At 34.8% G+C, this 18,606-nt stretch overlaps 1 protein-coding gene across 1 annotated transcript in view; it reads right to left on the reverse strand.

The window, feature by feature from the left end:
* HERC1 (HECT and RLD domain containing E3 ubiquitin protein ligase family member 1) overlaps window positions 1-18,606 on the reverse strand; it is a 222,590-nt gene that overhangs the window by 106,169 nt on the left and 97,815 nt on the right. The window contains exons 23-30 of the mRNA XM_036734758.1: window positions 18,003-18,315; window positions 17,465-17,585; window positions 14,884-14,935; window positions 6,042-6,310; window positions 5,194-5,409; window positions 4,070-4,190; window positions 2,956-3,193; window positions 2,611-2,798 (exon numbers count right to left, since the gene is read on the reverse strand). Of these exons, the coding sequence (XP_036590653.1) occupies window positions 2,611-2,798; window positions 2,956-3,193; window positions 4,070-4,190; window positions 5,194-5,409; window positions 6,042-6,310; window positions 14,884-14,935; window positions 17,465-17,585; window positions 18,003-18,315 (1,518 nt within the window). The remainder of the gene's footprint in view (window positions 1-2,610; window positions 2,799-2,955; window positions 3,194-4,069; window positions 4,191-5,193; window positions 5,410-6,041; window positions 6,311-14,883; window positions 14,936-17,464; window positions 17,586-18,002; window positions 18,316-18,606) is intronic.

Genomic DNA, 18,606 nt, shown 5'->3' on the forward strand with positions numbered 1-18,606 from the left:
CTTGTTTCCAGGGAAACCTCAAACAAAACCAGATAAAAACAGATCCTTCCTTAGGAAAATGGGGGAGGATCCAAATTCTATTTACTCCAATAGACCTGTCCTGGAAGGCCTTTACTGTTGGTAGGTTCAAGTCAACTTTTCTAAGCCTTAGAGGAGTTTCAGGCCTATTTCAACAATTTCTGAAACAAAGCAGTACATACATCCAACTTCAAGGGAACACTTCTATGTTAATGGAAAATGTAAATTAGGACACCAAAATTATCCTACATGGGTTGGAAATACTAAGCACTGCAAAGAATTATAGTGACGGGTTAAAATCAATGTAAAACAGAAACTCAGTAAACCCAGTTAAACTATTTACTAGCTAAGTCTTTTTATAACTGAATGCAAACTCTTCAATCCAGTAACCCTGGCCTCCTAGCTGTTCTCCAACAAGACCCCTCCCTCTTCCAATGCTGAGCATTTTCTCTGGCTGTAACCCATGCCTAGAATGCTCTCCCCTGCTCTGACTCCTTCTGGTTTCCTTCAAGTATAAAAGTTCACCTTCTACAGGATGCCCTTCACAATCTCTTTTAATTCCAGAGTCTTGCCTCTGTTGACCAACTATAGTTGGTTTATCCTGAATACAGCTTGTTTGAACATAATTAGTTGCATGTTGTCTCCCCATGAGATTGTGAGCTCCACAAGGGCAGGGACTGTGCTCTACCTTTTAAAAATTTTTTATCCCTGTGCTTAGCACAGTGCCTGGCACATAATAAGAGCTTATATATTTATTGACTTACTTTAAGTTACCCTGGGTAAGTCACTGAACCTCTCTAAATCTTCCTCTCATCACATGTAAAACAGAGACAATCATATTTACACTCCCTACTTCACAGGTTAAGGTACAAGAATGCTTTGTAATCCTTCAAATGCCATATAAAGATTAATTATGGCCAGCAACATCAAAAACTTTTAATTCAAGAAAGATAAATAAAAGTTATCATCTTCTAGCCAAATAAGAGCAAAGGGGTAAAAGGACTTGATAACTGATGACTTAAGACAACGATAACAAAAAATTATGACAATCCCTATTTGCAGATATCATGATCAGATATTTAGAAAACCCCAATAAACTAATAAAGACAGTAACTAGTACCTATAACGAGGTTGCAAGACATAAAGACAAAGCCATGAAAATCATAAGCATTTTAAGCAGCATTTCTAAAAACCAGGAGGAAACAGTAAAAGAAATTTGATTCAAAATTAGTACCAAATATGACAAAAAACAAAAAACAAAAAAAAAAAAATGGGGGCAGCTAGGTGGCGCAGTGAGTAGAGCACTGGCCCTGGAGTCAGGAGGACCTGAGTTCAAATCTGGCCTCAGACACTTGACACATGTACTAGCTGTGTGACCTTGGGCAATTCACTTAACCCCAACTACCCTGCCAAAAAACAAACAAAATTAGTACCAAATGTATAAAATAAGAGGGTATTAATCTACCAAGAAATATACAAGATTTACACAAGTACAACTATAAAAAAAAAACCAGTGGTAATAGAGGGGGACTTAAATAAATTAGATTGATGTACTCTGCTTGTGGTATAATAAATATGATAACACGACCTAAATTAAGTTTAAGATTTAATTCTAACCCAAAGTACTGAAGGGAAGGGATACTTATTAGAACTTGTTAAAACTAAAGGTCAGAATCTCATAGGAAATAATGAAAAAAAGTATATTATAAAGCAGTAGTCACCAAAACTAGTGGTACTGGTTAAAAAACATAAATCAGCAAAACAGAACTAAATAAAAAATCAGAAGCAATCAAAAACTGCAGTCCAGTGTTTCATGAACTCAAGAATATGAATTATTGAGGGGCTTCCCTTTCTGCCAAGAACTACTAGGAAAAATGGAAATGGAAATGTGGAAGAAACTAGAATTGGACCAATATTTTAAACTACATATCACAATAAACTTGAAATGGATATATAATCAGAGTATAAACTATCATACTATAAAAATATTATAAAATGAAAAAAATCAGGTACTCTTTACAACAATGGGTAGGAGGAAAATTCTTAATCAAACAAGTGACAAAGGAACAGATAACAGAAAACTGTAACTAAATAAAATTTAAAGCCTTTTACATGAATAACATCAATGAAGAGAGGGATAGAAGAGAAAGAGCAGAGTGGGAAAAATATTTGCAAACATCATTGATAAACATCTAACATCCAAAATAGAGAACTGACACAAATAAATAATACAAAGAGCTAGTCCTCAAGAGATAAGTATTTAGGGAATAGGAAGAGTTTTCAAACAATGATTTGAAAAGTATAAATGACCATATAAAAATATACCCCAATCATTAAAAGCGTAATTCTAATTAAAACAAGGTTTAACTTCAATACAAATTGGCAGAGATGAAAAAAATGTGCACAGTTCATGCTGGACTGTTGATGGAACTGTAAAATGATCCAACAGTTCTCAACATCAGTTTGTAATTACGTAAGAAAAGTGATTAAACTGGGCATGTCCTCTGAGTCAGTGTTCCTATTATTGGACAGATACAACAAGTAAGTTATGACAAAAGACATCAATGAAACATTTTTAAGGTTACAAGATACCTCTGAAGTCTCTCTTCTCAATATCTCCACAAGGGTCCACCTTTTTTTCTTCCTCTTCTTCCTCTTCACCTTCTCCAAAGGAAACCATAAGCAGCACACCAGCTTGTAACAACAAATTCTTCAGCTGACTACATAGTAGATCAAGCAAGGATTGCACTACCTTAGGACTCAGTTTGTCAGCATAGGTCCTAAGGAAGAGGTCAGAAGAAACAATAAAAAAATACAATTTGAAAAACATTTTAATGTGAAAAAGAAAACTTTTAGTAGAATATATAAATTAAGTGTTTAGGAAAAGTTAGGACTGCTAACAATGAAGGAACAAACAAAGTAAAGAAAAATGCTTACCCAGTGGTAATGGCCAGAATCTGTAGCAGTCTTGTACTGGCTACTTTCAAAGCTATGCTAAGTTGAGAAATACCAGTTTTGGGCAAAAGCTGCAGAGGCTGCCCTAGCATAGTATCTGTGCCACATAACTGTGACAGTACATTTAAGAGACCAGTAGAAATTGCCAAAGAAACATCAACTGGTTGGTAGTGAACACTCAGAGCAAAAACTGTTACCAAGAGGAGACGCTGCTGAGCTTCTAAAAAACAAGGAAAAAAGATTAAATTAGATGGCAGTCCCTAAGGGTGAAAATAGTAAAGTGTAAAATTCACAAACATAAAGTGTGATTTTCTTACAAATAAGTGGTTGAACATTCAATTCAATGACATTTACTAAGTACCTACCATATGTAAGGCCCTATTATGCTAGGCAGTGAGGATATAAAGACAAAATAAAGAACAGTCCCTGTTCTTAAGGAGCAAACACTAACAAAGTAACTTTTGTAAAGCATCTCATTCCTCTACCAAACTCTACTGGCTCCCTCTTACCAAATACGAACTCCTCACTTTACAATCTGATCCCAACCTACCTTTCCAGCCCTATTATGCTACTGCCCTTCATGCACTCTAGAGTCCAGCCAAAATGGCCTCTTACTTACATTCTTCATCAACCACACTCTATACAATCCATAACTAATGCTAAGAACGCACTCACTCCTCATGTGTACCTCCTACGATTCTTGGTTCCCTTTCAAGACTTTGGTTAACTTCCACCTTCCACATGAAACCTTCGTTGACGGTCCTGGCTATTAGCGTCCCTCACCACCTAGTACTCTAGATCTATTTTGTACATACCCAACAGTGTACATATTTGCCTTCTCTAATACCATATAAGCCCTTTGAGGGTACTGTTTGATTTTTACCTCTGTATTCTAAACACCTGGCCTTTAACTATTCAGCACACAGAAGCAGCTTAAATATAATAACTGAATGATACTCCTTGAGGGATACAAGAAGTAAATGATTTGTTTCTCTACAAATCTATCCTCTAATGTTACAGCAATGGTAAATCCACATTTTGTAAACTCAGGACCAACTGCCATTTGCATCTGAAGTTTCCCAGGCAATTCACTCACCAATGTGGTGTTTATTTGCTTGTAGGGCCCTCTCCAAAGTTGCAGACAACTGCTGATAAATCTTATGTACAGCCACCTGAATTTCAATCTGAATATTTCTCTTAGCTGCTCTGATGCCATCCTAAGTTAAAAATAGCAATTTACTCTTTATTAACAGTAATGTTAACCCCTACCCTTGTAGAAATTGTATTGTTCATTTGTTACCCAATCTATGCTAGAATTTGCTTTGCCTCTAGAAGCTTTATAAGCAGGAGCATAGAAACAACGTGCATACATAATTATGAAAATACTTAGCATCAATTGTACCTGATTTTACATTTTTAACATTTATTGGGATTACTCTTTTTCCTACAATTTACAAATATGTGAATATCCAAAAGAGCTTTGATTTCAATGAAGAGAAATCTTGTGGGAACTATCTCCAAATGGTTTCCTCAGGGTCATGTACCTAAATAAGCACCAGAGGTAGGATTTTAGCCTAAGTGTTCCCGATTCATGTTCTTTCTTTCCCAATTTATTTTGTCTTTTAATAAATGTTTCCTCTCAAAAAGTTTGAGAAATGCTGGAAAAAATGATCAGATCACGTCAGTGTGGAAATATGCTTAATATGACTGTACTTGCATAGCCTATATCAGATGGCACGCTCTCTTGGGAAGGGGGAAGAGAGGGAGGGAAAAAATCTGGAACTCAAAACCTTATGAAAGTAAATGTTGAAAACTATAAATAAAGAAATAAATAGAAAATATTTTGATCATGAAAACTCGAAGGTGGCTTAATTAAAACTAAAATTCCTCATATTAAAAGAAATTTATATACATATGTGTGTGTGTGGGGGGGGTGTGGGTGTGTACGTGTGTGTATCCATAGCCATATGCAAACAGAAAACTTCAGCCTAAATCAATTTAGAACAGAAAACCGTTTGGAAAGATTAATGTGCAAAATACTAAAAAGCTACTCCAGAAATCCTACCCACCTAGGACTGTAGAAAATTCAGATAATACTTTGCATTTTTAAACTTCAACTTTAAAACTATAAAATTTGGTTATAAAACCAGATTTACAAAATGCAAAAAGCACAGGCAAAATTAAAACCTATTTTAAGGACATAAATGTAAATTGTCATACCTGATAATGATGTAATCGTACACTTTCTCCTTTGGCTCCTGCATGTCCTACTGTTCCTAAACCAAAACACCCAGCAAGAAACTGAAGTCTAACTGATGTAAGAAGTAAGGATGACTGAAATCCTAATCCTTGCCTGCTTCCTGTTAAGGGTACGCTGCCTTTTTCCTCCATTCCAGATAGCAGAACTAGGATTTGATGAAGGGCCTCCAAGCGAAGCTTTAATAAACAAATTAAAATGAAGAGATTTTAAGTTTCTCTACTAAACAATAGAACAAGGTAAATGCATCATAGGCTATTTATCACATTTAAAATTTAATTCTAACATTTCAAATATTTTATTCCGTAACAATAGTTCTCATTTTCACATCTTTGACTATTTTCACCAAAGAACCTGACAAAAATCTGTAAACATTATACCTTAATATCTGAGAAAAAGTCAACTAAGAAAGCTCTGAAAAAGCTTTACAAAGGTGGACAAAAATGAACGTTTCTTGGAGATTTCTGGCTGAAATCTTGTTGCTGGACATTAGTGCAATATTCTGTCCTTTTTTTACTCAGATATACTGGCTAAGCCTCCAAAATCCAAGGCATAATCTCATGGCTATAAACCAGTATTCATTTTATTTCCATAAACTCAGGGAACCCTCATTTGTATTAAATTTAGTTCAGCCAAATATCTACTGCCAGTCATGCTTTTGAGTTTCAATTCTCAATCAAATAAATTGCTATTTTGTTTTAGTTTAGTTAAAATCCCAATGATGGGAACAAGGGCATGTATTCTATATGCCACAGTTCAAGTTTCAAAAATCCAAAACAGAATTAATTTTGAACAAATCAAGATATTTTACCTCTGCCCTTAGCTGCTGCTGTTCCATTGCAATGATTGAGGCCTGGGGACTCGTGGACATACTTTCCTCTGGTTCTTTAAAACCTGGGGCATTCCCCACATCTCCACTTACAAAGCTGACAACATTTTCAATCAAAGTATGAACTCCAAGGGCCTTAGTAAGGTCAAAATCATATTCAAATGAGTAAGAGGAGCTAAACAACCAGTCTCTACTGTGTTTCAGGTGAGTCCAGGAGTCACTCAAAGGTTCCATTTGACTGTGTACAGGTCCTACATGTACAAATAATAAGTCTGTATCAATTCCAGTATGTAGAAAACATATTCTGAAACTAGATAAGGACTGAATGTTGCTGCTATAACAACCAGTGAAAAATGGATAGTCATGTTTTAAAACAAAAGCATGCATTTAGTGAATCCAAGCAACTTCAATTAAAATACAAACTATAGCAATATAATAAATTAAGGAAAAATCCAGCTTATACTACTATATAATCCTATATGTGCTATAGCAAAAAGCTGACAAAAGAAAAAGGCTGAAGGTGCTCTCAAAATGTTTAGCTTAAAATCAGAACACTAAATAAAATAACTAGCATTTATATAGCGCTTTAAGGTTTGCAGAGCGCTTTATAAATATTATTTCATTTTATTCTCACAAAAGGCTATTATTATCTCCATGTTGCAGATGAGGAAACTGTGGCAAACAGAGGATAAATGACTTGCCCAGGGTCACACAGCCAGTAAGTATCTGAGACTGAATTTGAACTCGGATCTTCTGGACTCCAAGTCTAGCACTCTATTTAGCTGCTTCTAACACTATTCACTCAAACAAAGACAAACACAATAAAGAAAAATTCATTTCAAAAGAAAACAAGTTTGGACATACTGGCAAGATCTTGTCTTAATGGAAGGATTTTCTTAAAAGTATCATTTATAAGGATAAAACAGCCCAATGTCTCTATACTTTGTAATGAAAAAAATAAATGGTGAAAGGTAAAAGTAACATAGAAAAGACATCTGTCACTTGTTCTATTTATATATAGAATATCCATTTTCATTAATTGAATGTAATGTGTATATATTTTAGAGTTTATAAAATTACTACCTGCAGGCAGCAAATAGCAGTTTCACAGCCAAGATTATTAAAGATTTACCATGAAATGATTCCTACAGCTTTGTGCTTATCTAGTGGTACCACAATGTACACGCTAAGTGAAACATCATTCATTTTACCAACAAGCATTTTCTAACCTACTCTTAAAATGTTTAAAGCAGACTTTAAATAAATTCTAAAACTCAAGGGCACAAGAGAAAATGTCCTGGAGGTTCCAACATTGATTTTAATGAGTATACAAAGTGTCAATTTACCCTAAGTCTATACAAAATATTATGGTTGTGGAGTTAATTCCAAAACATTACCATATTTTCCCATTAGGAATGCATGTAAAGGCAACAAATACAACTGATGTACTTGCCTCTTGCATTTGTCACCAAAACTACGCGGAAAAGATTTGATAAGTAAACTATTTTCACACTATTTAATCAACCACCCTCAGAGGGAATTGAGCCAATGCCATATGAAATTCAAAATTCTACTGCAAGATTAGCAGCATCTGTATGTCAACAGTTTCATTCAAAAACTCCTAAATTGTTACGGCTTAAAAATAAGCTAAATTTTTTTGAAAAAACAAAACGCCCAAATATATTAAAAATTATTTTCAAATAATTTGTGTGCATCCTGATATAATTTTCATTAAGTTGCAAATAACCTTAGGCTTAATTGCCTTCTAGATTTTGAAAAGAAGAAATAAAAATTAAAATTGAGCTTTGAGCAACTTGCTAATTAAAAAAGTTAAAACTATTTTGCAAAGTAAATTCACAATTTGTATTACGTAGCTAAACATTTCTTTCTACAGATGAGAAAACAGATGGTGTGAAAATAAGAAATAATATAAACATATAATGCATCAAATAATAAAGGATAAACAATGTTGTGAATGCACAAAAAAGAATACATTCCATTTCCCCATCCCAAAATTCAGAGCAATAATGTTCTAGTCCCTCATTTATGTTTTGATCTGATTTCAACAAATTTAAGAATTTCAATTTCCTTTTTAATTCCTAATACACATGTTCTTGTTTATTGATAACTTTATAGTACGTAAGAAATATCACTTACATTTAGATTCATACAGAATTATTAAAGTAGATATATCACCACCTGCCTTCACTCTGCATCCTAAGGACAACTGGGCTTTTCTGTCTACCCTGGAGTTAAAATCTCCTATATGAGTTGTCTTCCTCACTATTAGAATTTGAGCTCCTTCAGAGTATGGATTGAATCGCTTTTCCTTTGCATCCCCAGCACCTAGCAGAATGCTTTCCACATAGTAAAAATACTTTTTCATTCTTTCATAGGGCACGGATAGACCTGAGCAATCGGGCCATTTATGGTGAGCTCCCAGGTGCCTTCTGTCACTCTTTATACCCATCTCACATGATGATGTGGCCTTGCTCCTTATCAAGGCTAACTCATCTACCTACTCAAGTGATCCTATTCCATCCTGTGTCCTCCAGCACACTGCCCCGCTGTCATCCCCATTCTAACATTTAGTTTCAATCTCTCTCTGTCTACTGGCTCCTTCCCTACTACCTACAAATATGCCATGCCTCCCCTGTCATCAAAAAAATCCTCACTAGAGTGTTCCATCCTTGCTAACTCTTGTCATGTATCTCTACATATAGATTGTAGATACAGATATGTACATGTACATATAGATATGTATATGTAGATATAGATATATGTATCTTCTGCCTTTGTGGCTAAACTTGAAAAAGCAGTCTACAATAGAACTTCCACTTTCTTCTAAACCCCTATAATCTGGCTTCCGACCTTATCATTCCATCCAAACCGCTCTCTTCCAAGTTACCAATGATCTCTTAAGTGCCAAATCCAATGGTCTTTTTCAATCCTCACTCTCCTCAATCTTTCTGCATCCTTTAACACTGTTGATCATTCTTCTCTTGCTACTCTCTTCTCTCTAGGTTTTCAGGACACTTCTCACTCCTTGTTCTCTTCCCACCTATCAGGATGCCCATTTTTCGTGTCTTCAGCTGGTTCTTCATCCTTATCACATCCTCTAACCTAAGCGTCCCTCAGGGTCCTTGTCCTGGACCCTCTTCTCTTTTCTTTCCTTGCTGTAATTGGTTATGTCATCAGCTGCCAAGGATTTAATTACCATCTCTATGCTGATGATTCTCAAGTCTACCTATCCTGCCCCCACATCTCTGCTAACCTCCAATTTCAAACGTCTTGAACTGGATGTTCAGTAGACATCTTACACTCAACACGTCTAAAAATGAACTCGTTAGCTTGCCCCTTAAACCCTCCCCATAGATTACCTTCCCCTATTAGTGCAGAGAGCAACAACACCATTCTCCCATACCTCAGGCTCAAAATATAGATATCAATTTCAACTCCACTCTCTTTCACTTCAGACTGTTGCCAAGGACTGCCAATTTTACCTTTGCAACATCTCTTGAATTCACCTTTTTCTTTCTTCTGACAATGCCACCACTCTAGTGCAGGGCCTCATCATCTCATGCCTGAATTACTGCAATAGCCTGCTGCCTGCTTTAAGTCTCTCCCCATTCCAACTCATCCTCCATTTAGCCAATTTTTTTTTTTCCTAAAGCACAAGTTCAAGCATGTCCCTGCCCTACTCAATAAACTCCAATGGCTACTTATCACTTCTATGATCAAATACAAAATCCTGTTTGGCATTCAAAACTCTTCACAACCTAGCTTCCTACTACCTTTCCAATCTTCTTATAACTTATTCCTGCCCATGTACTCTTTAGTCCAGTGGCACTGGCCTCTGGCTGTTCCATGAACAAGATGCTCCAGGCATTTCTTCTGGTTGTTTGACATGCATGGAATATTCTTCCTCCTTATCTCCACTTACTGGCTTTCCCAAATTCCTTTTAAGTCCCAACTAAAACCTCATCTTCTCTATAGGAAGTTTTTTCCAACCTCTCTTAATTCTACTACTTTCTTTCTCCTATTTCCTATTTGTCCTCTATATTATAGCTTGTTCATACATTTTTGTTTGCTTCTTGTCTCCACCAAATTGTCAGCATTTTGAGGGAATGGACTGTCTTTTGCCCCTTTTTGTATCCCCAGTGTTTCACACAGAGCCTAGAAGAAGCTTAATAAATGTTTAGTGACTAACTTTAATTTACAGATGAGGAAACTGAAGACCAGAGAAGTTAAGTGATAGGCCCAAGTTAACAGGACAGCATGAATTCTTCCACAGAAGTGATCCTTAGAATTCTAGACAGTATTGCTAATTCATATTTTCCTCACCAATATGTTGGAAACTTCAATTTTCAACATCAGTTAACGATAAAGGATAAGAGTATATGATATATCAAGATTTCTGAAAATGCTAATTAATTAACATCTAATTAAGATCAAAATCCAATCTTTTTAGTAAGTCAGAGGAAAAATCTAGTATAATTTTAATAACTAGTAAAAGAAAGATCAAGAAAGATAATGTTCTATCCATAAGCTGCAAAATGAAGATGTGGAAAAAAATATTCATTCAACAACTTTTTTTTTTCCAAAAATACTTTTAAAAACTGAAACCCACAAACATGGAAATGCAATATGGAGAAATACTTATTCTTTTGAAAAATGTATTAAAGCAATCAGGTTAAGTTCATCCAATGTATTTTTATCTGATTACCCCAAAAGAGGGTATGAAAAGATGCATCAGAAAATTTCTATAACGTATTTGGCCCCAAAAGCCCAATTCTCTACAAACACTGAATTCATAAGATTGTCACTACATAAGAAAACACTACAAAGTCCATAGTTCTAAAAATTTGTGGGGAAAAACTAAATATTTACTTATCCTTATAACTTAGTTCCTAAAATGAAATTTTCTAAATGAATGTGGCACAGCTGCAATACATACTTTATAAATCATAAAATATGTAGGCAAGCTAGAAGGAGAAAAAAGTAAACATGCCATCATGTACTTGCTTGAAGCTCTTCTTTTTTCTGGGGCTCAACTGGCCAAAAAGGAGTAAGTACACTACCACATGAGAATCAGAAGACAAAAGGAAACATTTCATACAGGAGACAACATTTATAATTTTTTTTTCTTTCTTCATACCATCCCAACTTGAAATACATAGTTAAACAGGCATATCACTCATACATGATACACCAAGTAGTACAAATTTTGAAGCAGTTATTTCCAAAGTTAATCTTAAAGAGCTCAAAAAAACAAACAAAAAAAACCACTGATGTTGCTTCTTAATTTTATTTTCACTACGAATTTTTACTATGAATGTTTCACCCACCCTACATTTGACAACTTCATAGCATCAAATGACTTAGAAATGAATCAAACAGCCTCATTTTACAGATGAGGAAAATTAAGCCTCTGAAAAGGACTCCATTTAGGTCACAGAATAGTAGCAGAGGTCAGAAAGAGCAAATCAATTTGCAAAACAGTATGACAACATGTGAATGATCAGACAGTCGTTACCTAAATACAGGAGTTGTAAGCACCATTCAAATCCAAAAGCAGTGCTACACTTGACACATTTCATATAATTAAAAAGGTCCCATTACTTTTAAGAGGCTTCATTTGTTCTGAATTGAACATACTTTTGAACCTATAGGCAACTTTCAGAATTTTGCTTTGACTACTTATATAATTCTTCTGTTTCTTAAGTGGATATATAACTCTTTTTAAATGGGTGCTTAATCATATAGCAATATAATCGCAAAAGCAAAAATGTTGGCAGTCCAAAACATAATTTCACCTAGGACAGACTGCTATGCAGATCACCATCAATAGTTTCTTTCAGAAGGAAGCCTGTGAAGGCTTAATAAGTATCTGAAAAGCAGTCAGCACTCATTAATTCTCCCATCCACTGACCCAATTACTTTCAGGAAAAAGGATTCAACTAAACAAAATCCATACTTCTACTAGTCCTACTAAGAAGACTTCAAGAGTTTGGGACTATTCCTGCTAAAAAAATGTAGACAGCCAGGGGATCAAATCACATGGAAAAATGTGTGTGTGTGTGTGTGTGTGTGTGTGTGTGTGTGTAATTTCTTCCTCCAAAAGTTGGGAAGAATATAAAAAATGAAAAATACATTAATATCTTCATAGGCTGAAGTTTGTTTATAATGTTTACATCAGATATAGAATTAACAATATAAATAGTTTGAATGGCTCTAAAAGATTCTAAACACATGTAGGGCCACGTAGCTGCTGGCAAACAGGTACAACTACTTGAACGTGGACCCTAATAAACAGATGTCTTCCCTATAACTGCACTAGCCAAAGAAAAATTGGTGTGCTTTAACCATAACAACTTAAAGGTAAGGAGGATAACATTTTGCATATGGCAAACACTTCAAAAGAAAAATCACTTCCTATAAAAAGTAAGCTTTTTCCTTGGCAACATGCCAGTGATGGGACATAACACCTTGGAGCTATAAGGGACCTTAGAAATCATCTAGTCAAAAAGCCATATTTTACAGATAAGAAAACCTAGGTCCAGAGAGATTATGAAAGATGTCCAAGGTCACACAACTGGTGAGGGACAAAGTCAGGAATCCCAACCCTGAACTCAGGTTTCTTTCTATTACACTACTACCTCATATCAGCTTTCATTTATCAAATATTAGACTTTTCATTAAGTCAATTCTCCAAGGTGAAGCATCATTACTAAAGGTGGTACAATTTAATGTGAATTAATTCCCAATATGCTTTTCACAGGATAAGAGGTTATAATCTAAATTCTAGGTGCAATATTGAAAAATAATTACTTATATTACTTGGTAACTTTCCTTTTGACTTACCAGACATTACAGAGGCAGCACAATACAGTGGAAGGAGTGCTAGTCAAAACAGACTAGGATTCAAAGCCCACCTCTGTCCCAGCTATGCGATTGACATGACAAGTTATTTAGCCTCTCTAAATCTCAATCAATGTCCTCATGTGTAAAGGGTTAATGTTACTAACTACACTTATTTCAAAGGGTTATTCTGGGTACCAATTGAGAAAATGTATATCAAGTACTTTGCAAACCCTTAAATTGCCATTATGATTAGATATTTATCTTGGCAAACAAAAATCAGTATAAATGGTTTAACTATGTCTAATCAGCATAATTTAAATTTTTAAAAGTTGCACTACACAGTAAGTAAATACTAGAGACATTTTATCTTTAAAAGTCCATAAAAATTTTGTCCCATAACTTATTCATATTTAGATCCCATTTGATCTACCTTCTCTCAAGATTTTTATTTTTATTCTTCTCTATTTCCTCCATTTTCAACTATATAATAATAATACTGCTGAAAAGTATACAGCTTTTTTTTTTCTGGGGAGGGGGAATGCAGGGCAATTGGGGTTAAGTGACTTGCCCAAGGTCACACAGCTACTAAGTGTGCCAAGTGTCTGAAGCCGCATTTGAACTCGGGTCCTCCTGACTCCAGGGCTCTACTCACTGTGCCACCTAGCTGCCCCTATGTATGCAGCTTTTTATATAGCAACTCAAGTTACTTGGAGTAAAAATAAAACTTATAATCAAATTTTGAGATAGGGGTTCAATTCCTTTATTTTTCCATATGCAATAGCATAATAAAGTCTAATGTTTCTAAATCTAAAGAAACTCAAAAGCTACTAAAAGGAAGACATTTACCACCCCTCCTCCCCAAAAAGTATTTTAGTTACCTAGATTTTAACAGAAATTAAATTTAGGTAAAAAAGTTAAGGGGCATTTACTATTATCGAAAAATCAGAGGACCTAGATCAAGACTGTGAAGGGACCTCATGTGATCCTCACTCATCTGCAATCACCTCAAACATGAGGAAACTGATTCCCAGTAAGGTTACATGGCCTGCCCAAGGTCACACAGAAGTAGTAACTCTCACAGGTGGGAAGTGAGCTCGGGGTTTTCGCTAGTGCTCCTTCCACTGTATTACACTACCCCCCCAAGAGAGGGGGACAGGTGTGTGTATGTGTCGGGGGCAGGGGGAGGGAGCTTTTTACATATTGTTGATAAAGAAAAATTTTCAACAAAATTTTCAAAATTTTTCATAACTATAACCACAAGGAAGTTTAAGAGAGGTACCAATCAAGAAAGTTCTGCCATGTGGAATATTGGGAAAAAGAGAATTTAATGTTATGAATTACTTTTTAAATGATCATTTTCTTGGCATATCTCACATCAATCAGCTCTCCTTATTTCCATTCACAAAGTTAAGCAAGAATTGATTATATATTTATCCACTATATCCAATACTTTAAGTAGGGCTTGCTGATAGCATAAAACTGCTTCCTTAATCCAATGAAGGGAGGAGGTGGAACTTCACAGCACCAATTATCTCTTAATAGCTTCATATAAAGATATCAGGCAAAGAATATAAAAAAGGGAGCTTTCAGGTTTTTGGATAAGTACCTAAGTTCTAGAAGCTCTACGATATGGTTAAAAGGTTACTTACATACAATGTATTACACCTCAAGGGCAAGTAAATATAATATAATGTGTTTACAGAACTTTCCAGCATCTCTGAAATGACTAGAAATTGACACAATAAGTTATGCTGAGTATTATTCATTGCTAAAGACTTTCAGATAAGCAAGGCATATTTTTAAAAATGTTTTCCTTTTAACCTATTCTAATTCAATACTCATACCTAATTTATTTTCTAATGATATAAGACAATAAATCAATATCAATTATTTTAAAATAAGACAAAGGTTTATTAGCAGCTACATGATTTGATCTGATACTTAAGATGTTGATACTTACCCCTCTTTCTGTGAGAGGATGCCAAGTTCAAATCTACATTTCGTCTTCCACTCTATAAAGTTAAAGGAAAACAAAACCTATTCAGTTGTGAAATCAAAAGCAATTTTCAATTTAATAATTTGAGCTTTAAAGGGAGAAAAAAAGTAATCCAGACAATAATGCCCTATTTAATCAGCTGTCAATTTGCTGCAACCTAAACCTCCTACAAAGATTCTAAAGACCTTCTAGTTGTGCTGAACTAAAAGCCCCAAAGCCTTAAAGGCCTATGAAAATGTTACAAGTCTCATTTACTTGGCTTCTCAGCTCCTTCTCAGGCTCTCTCACACCTAGGGCATTTCTCCAGTCTAGGTGTAGACCTATCATTTCATAGGATTTTTGAACTGCCTCAGAGAATTGAGTTAATGTGGATTGCTGAGAGGTTAACTGACTTGCCCATAGTCACTTATGGTATGTATCAAAGACATATGTAAAATCAGGTCTTCTTAGCTTCAAAACTATTCTCTTATCCACTATGCAAAAGGCTGAGAATAAGGTTATTTTCTAAAATTACCTTTACCTATCCCATCCCCCCTTAAAAACTCCCACTGATCTATTAGAAAAATGCAATTTAACTGAAGCAACTAAATTATTTCTTAACTTATCTCCAACTGGTAAAATTTTAGGAATATAGCTTAAATATAGATTTTCCTCTGGCAACTTCAATTGTGCCCTATCATATAATGCTAGTGAGAAGTAAATTAAACTTGCTTAAAGTAGTGACAAAAATGGCAATGGAGAGAAAATAAGATATATTCACTCTGTGTCTCAAAATAGAGACCTCTCCTCACACTGTATTTAAACAGTTTCTACAGGGTATATAGAAACTAGCTAGAATAAGTTGAAGCTATTTAGTGTGGGGCAAACATCCCTACATACTTCTGTAGCCCCTGACAACATTACTATATCATAGTAAATTCTAAAAAATGATATCTCTAGTAACCAAAGAGTTAAAATTCTGTTTATAATTATTTACTAAAGCAGAAAAATAGAATTTTTTACAATTTCTGAACTTCAATTTATTTAAAATACTAAGGATCTGCCACTTAATTTTGTTTTGTTTTCAAAATGGGAGTGAAGAAAACCTAGATCCCTGATAAGTGGTATTTTTTGAAAGGAGATGGTGGTAGTGAATAGAAACTGGATCCTAGAACCTAGATCCTCTTGCTTCTTTTATCTTTCATTTATCAGATCCTTTCCAGAGTGAAACTGTTCTCTAATGCATGGAAGTTTCTTCTCTTTTTTTCCTTTCTGTATGGAATCAGAGGCATCTATCAATTCTGGGAGATGTTTTCTTTTTCATTTGACAAGTACGTTACTTTTGGATATTTAAAAAAATTTTTTTTATGCTTTGGCAGTCTAGAATCCATTTTATTTTTAATAGTATTTTATTTTTTCCAATTACACGTAAAACAATTTTTAGCATTTGATTTTTAGAAAAAATTTTGAGTTCCAAATTTTTCTCTCTCCCTCCCCCAAAATGGCAAGCAATTTGATACAGGTTATATATAGAATTCATTTTTAAAAGAGATTTGTTTTAGCAATAAAAGTTTTTCAAGGTTTAAAGAGTAAGATTCCTATGTATGGGAAAATTTCTTATTCAGAGTTCTTCATTCCTCAATTTGGTTGTTATTCAGTCATTTCAGTCTGGTCCAACTCTTTGCGACATTCAGAGTCTTCCTGGCAAAGATACTAGAGTGGTTTGCCATTTCCTTCTCCAGCTCATTTTACAGATGAGGAAACTGAGACAAACAGAGTTAAATAATTTGCCCAGGGTCACACAGCTAGTAAATGTCTGAGGCTAGATTTGAATTCAGGAAAATGAGTCTTCCTCACACCAGGCCTATCCACTATACCACCTTGCTGCCCTTCATTCCTCAAAAAAAGCAAGATAAATGAAGTGTCATTGTATTGACTCAAATGTCAAAAAATGGAACTTCAGACATTATAACAAATTGTGCCACGTATTTTGTTCACTTAAGAGGAAAAAAAAGCATCTTATCTACTTTAATTTACCTTTCTTAATCACAGAGAAGATATGAACTAATTACAAAAACAGAAAAGGCAGCTTTTCTCAGACTAATGTTTTGAATCACTTTTAGAAAGTAATTGTGTCCCTTTCCAGAATGTGGGAGAAATAAGAAAACTGAACACAAGTTAGGATGGAGAAGTTGGACAAAATGTGGAAGTAAGACTGCTCTATACTTCTATACCCTATACTTAGACTTCATCAAATAGCTTCATTCTTTTGTTTGAAATTATATAAAATAATAAAATATGCCAAAAAAAATATTGTATTATCACTGCCACTGTTTACCTCTATTAGGGTAAAATACAAGATTTCTATATATTTTAAATGTTCACATTCATAAATTTTTCTTGTAAGAAAGGTAAGTTTTTTGTAGAGACAACCTTTATATAGACCCAATAAAAATTTACTCAACATCTACTATACCCAAAGCTTTCTGTGTTTCTTAATATACTTTGAGGACAAAAATATGCTCTTTACAGAAACTAAGGCTAACAAAAAGTCCTTTTTACTTACCAGTGAGTAACCTTCTTCATCTGATTCAGGCTGAGATAAATCAGATTCACTCCTTGATTTGATCAGTCTATAATTTGGACTTGCATGAACTGAGCGGCTCTCTGCAGTAAGACTTTCACTCCTGCCTCACACATGTACACACACAAAAATATTTTTTTCAATTTGAGATTGTGAGAAAGTAAAATTAAATCTCATTAACAACAGAGATAATATACTGATTGTGAAGGGTCCCCTTGTCTATCAAAGAAAAATCTTGGCTATTCACTAATAAAAGGGACCTTTCACTCACATTGAAGTAACTTACTTGCTTCTCCTTTTGAATATAAAGCTACCTAGAGACAGAAGTAAATTCATATTTGCCTTAGCTACAGTTCTTAATAACAGAGTGTTCCAATCTTCAACTCAGAAACAACCTTGCTAGTTTAAGTCACTACTAACTATGACACTTCAAATTCAATATAATCAATTCATTAGGAAACAAAATAGCAAGGATAGAAGATACAAAAGAGAAGCTAGTTAACTTGCTAGCACTTCCTACCTGGTCATAAGTAAAACCCCATCGGAGGTACTTGTTGTTGGCTGCTGCAACTGTCCTTCCTCTTTTCGCTTTTGAAGCTCTTCAATAACAGGACTTACTCCTAATATTAACAAGGCACATCGATGGATCACAGAATTGCATGCAGCAGTATACACATCCTGGCCCTCCGGCAGGTCTGTGCTGACCCTTCGCTCCTGTTGAGACTGAGGAGGCTGATCATCAACACGAGTCCCAGACCCTGCCCCAGTGTTCATTCTATCTCGGTCCCGGCTGCGTGCTACTTCACGGGCTGATAGGAAACATTGAAAGATTTCTGTAATAATGCAACACAAAAACAAGGTCTTAACACATAGGGGAATAAAAGCAAAGAAAACTACATTTAAAATAGTAAATACATGTGGACCAAATACTCAGTGAGACTTAAAAAAAAATCATGCTATTTAATCATACAAAAATAAGTTAATTTTTTCAAAAAATGGTTATCCACAGTTGCATTATCTTATTTTTACAGTGATTTTGAATAAGCTGGAAGGAGTAGTAAAACGACTTAGCTTTGTTTCAACTTCTGCTCCCACTAAAAGAGAGTTAGCTAAAAAGAGCTGTT

The sequence above is a fragment of the Trichosurus vulpecula genome, chromosome 8, assembly GCF_011100635.1.
Source record: "Trichosurus vulpecula isolate mTriVul1 chromosome 8, mTriVul1.pri, whole genome shotgun sequence".
NCBI lineage: Eukaryota > Metazoa > Chordata > Mammalia > Diprotodontia > Phalangeridae > Trichosurus > Trichosurus vulpecula.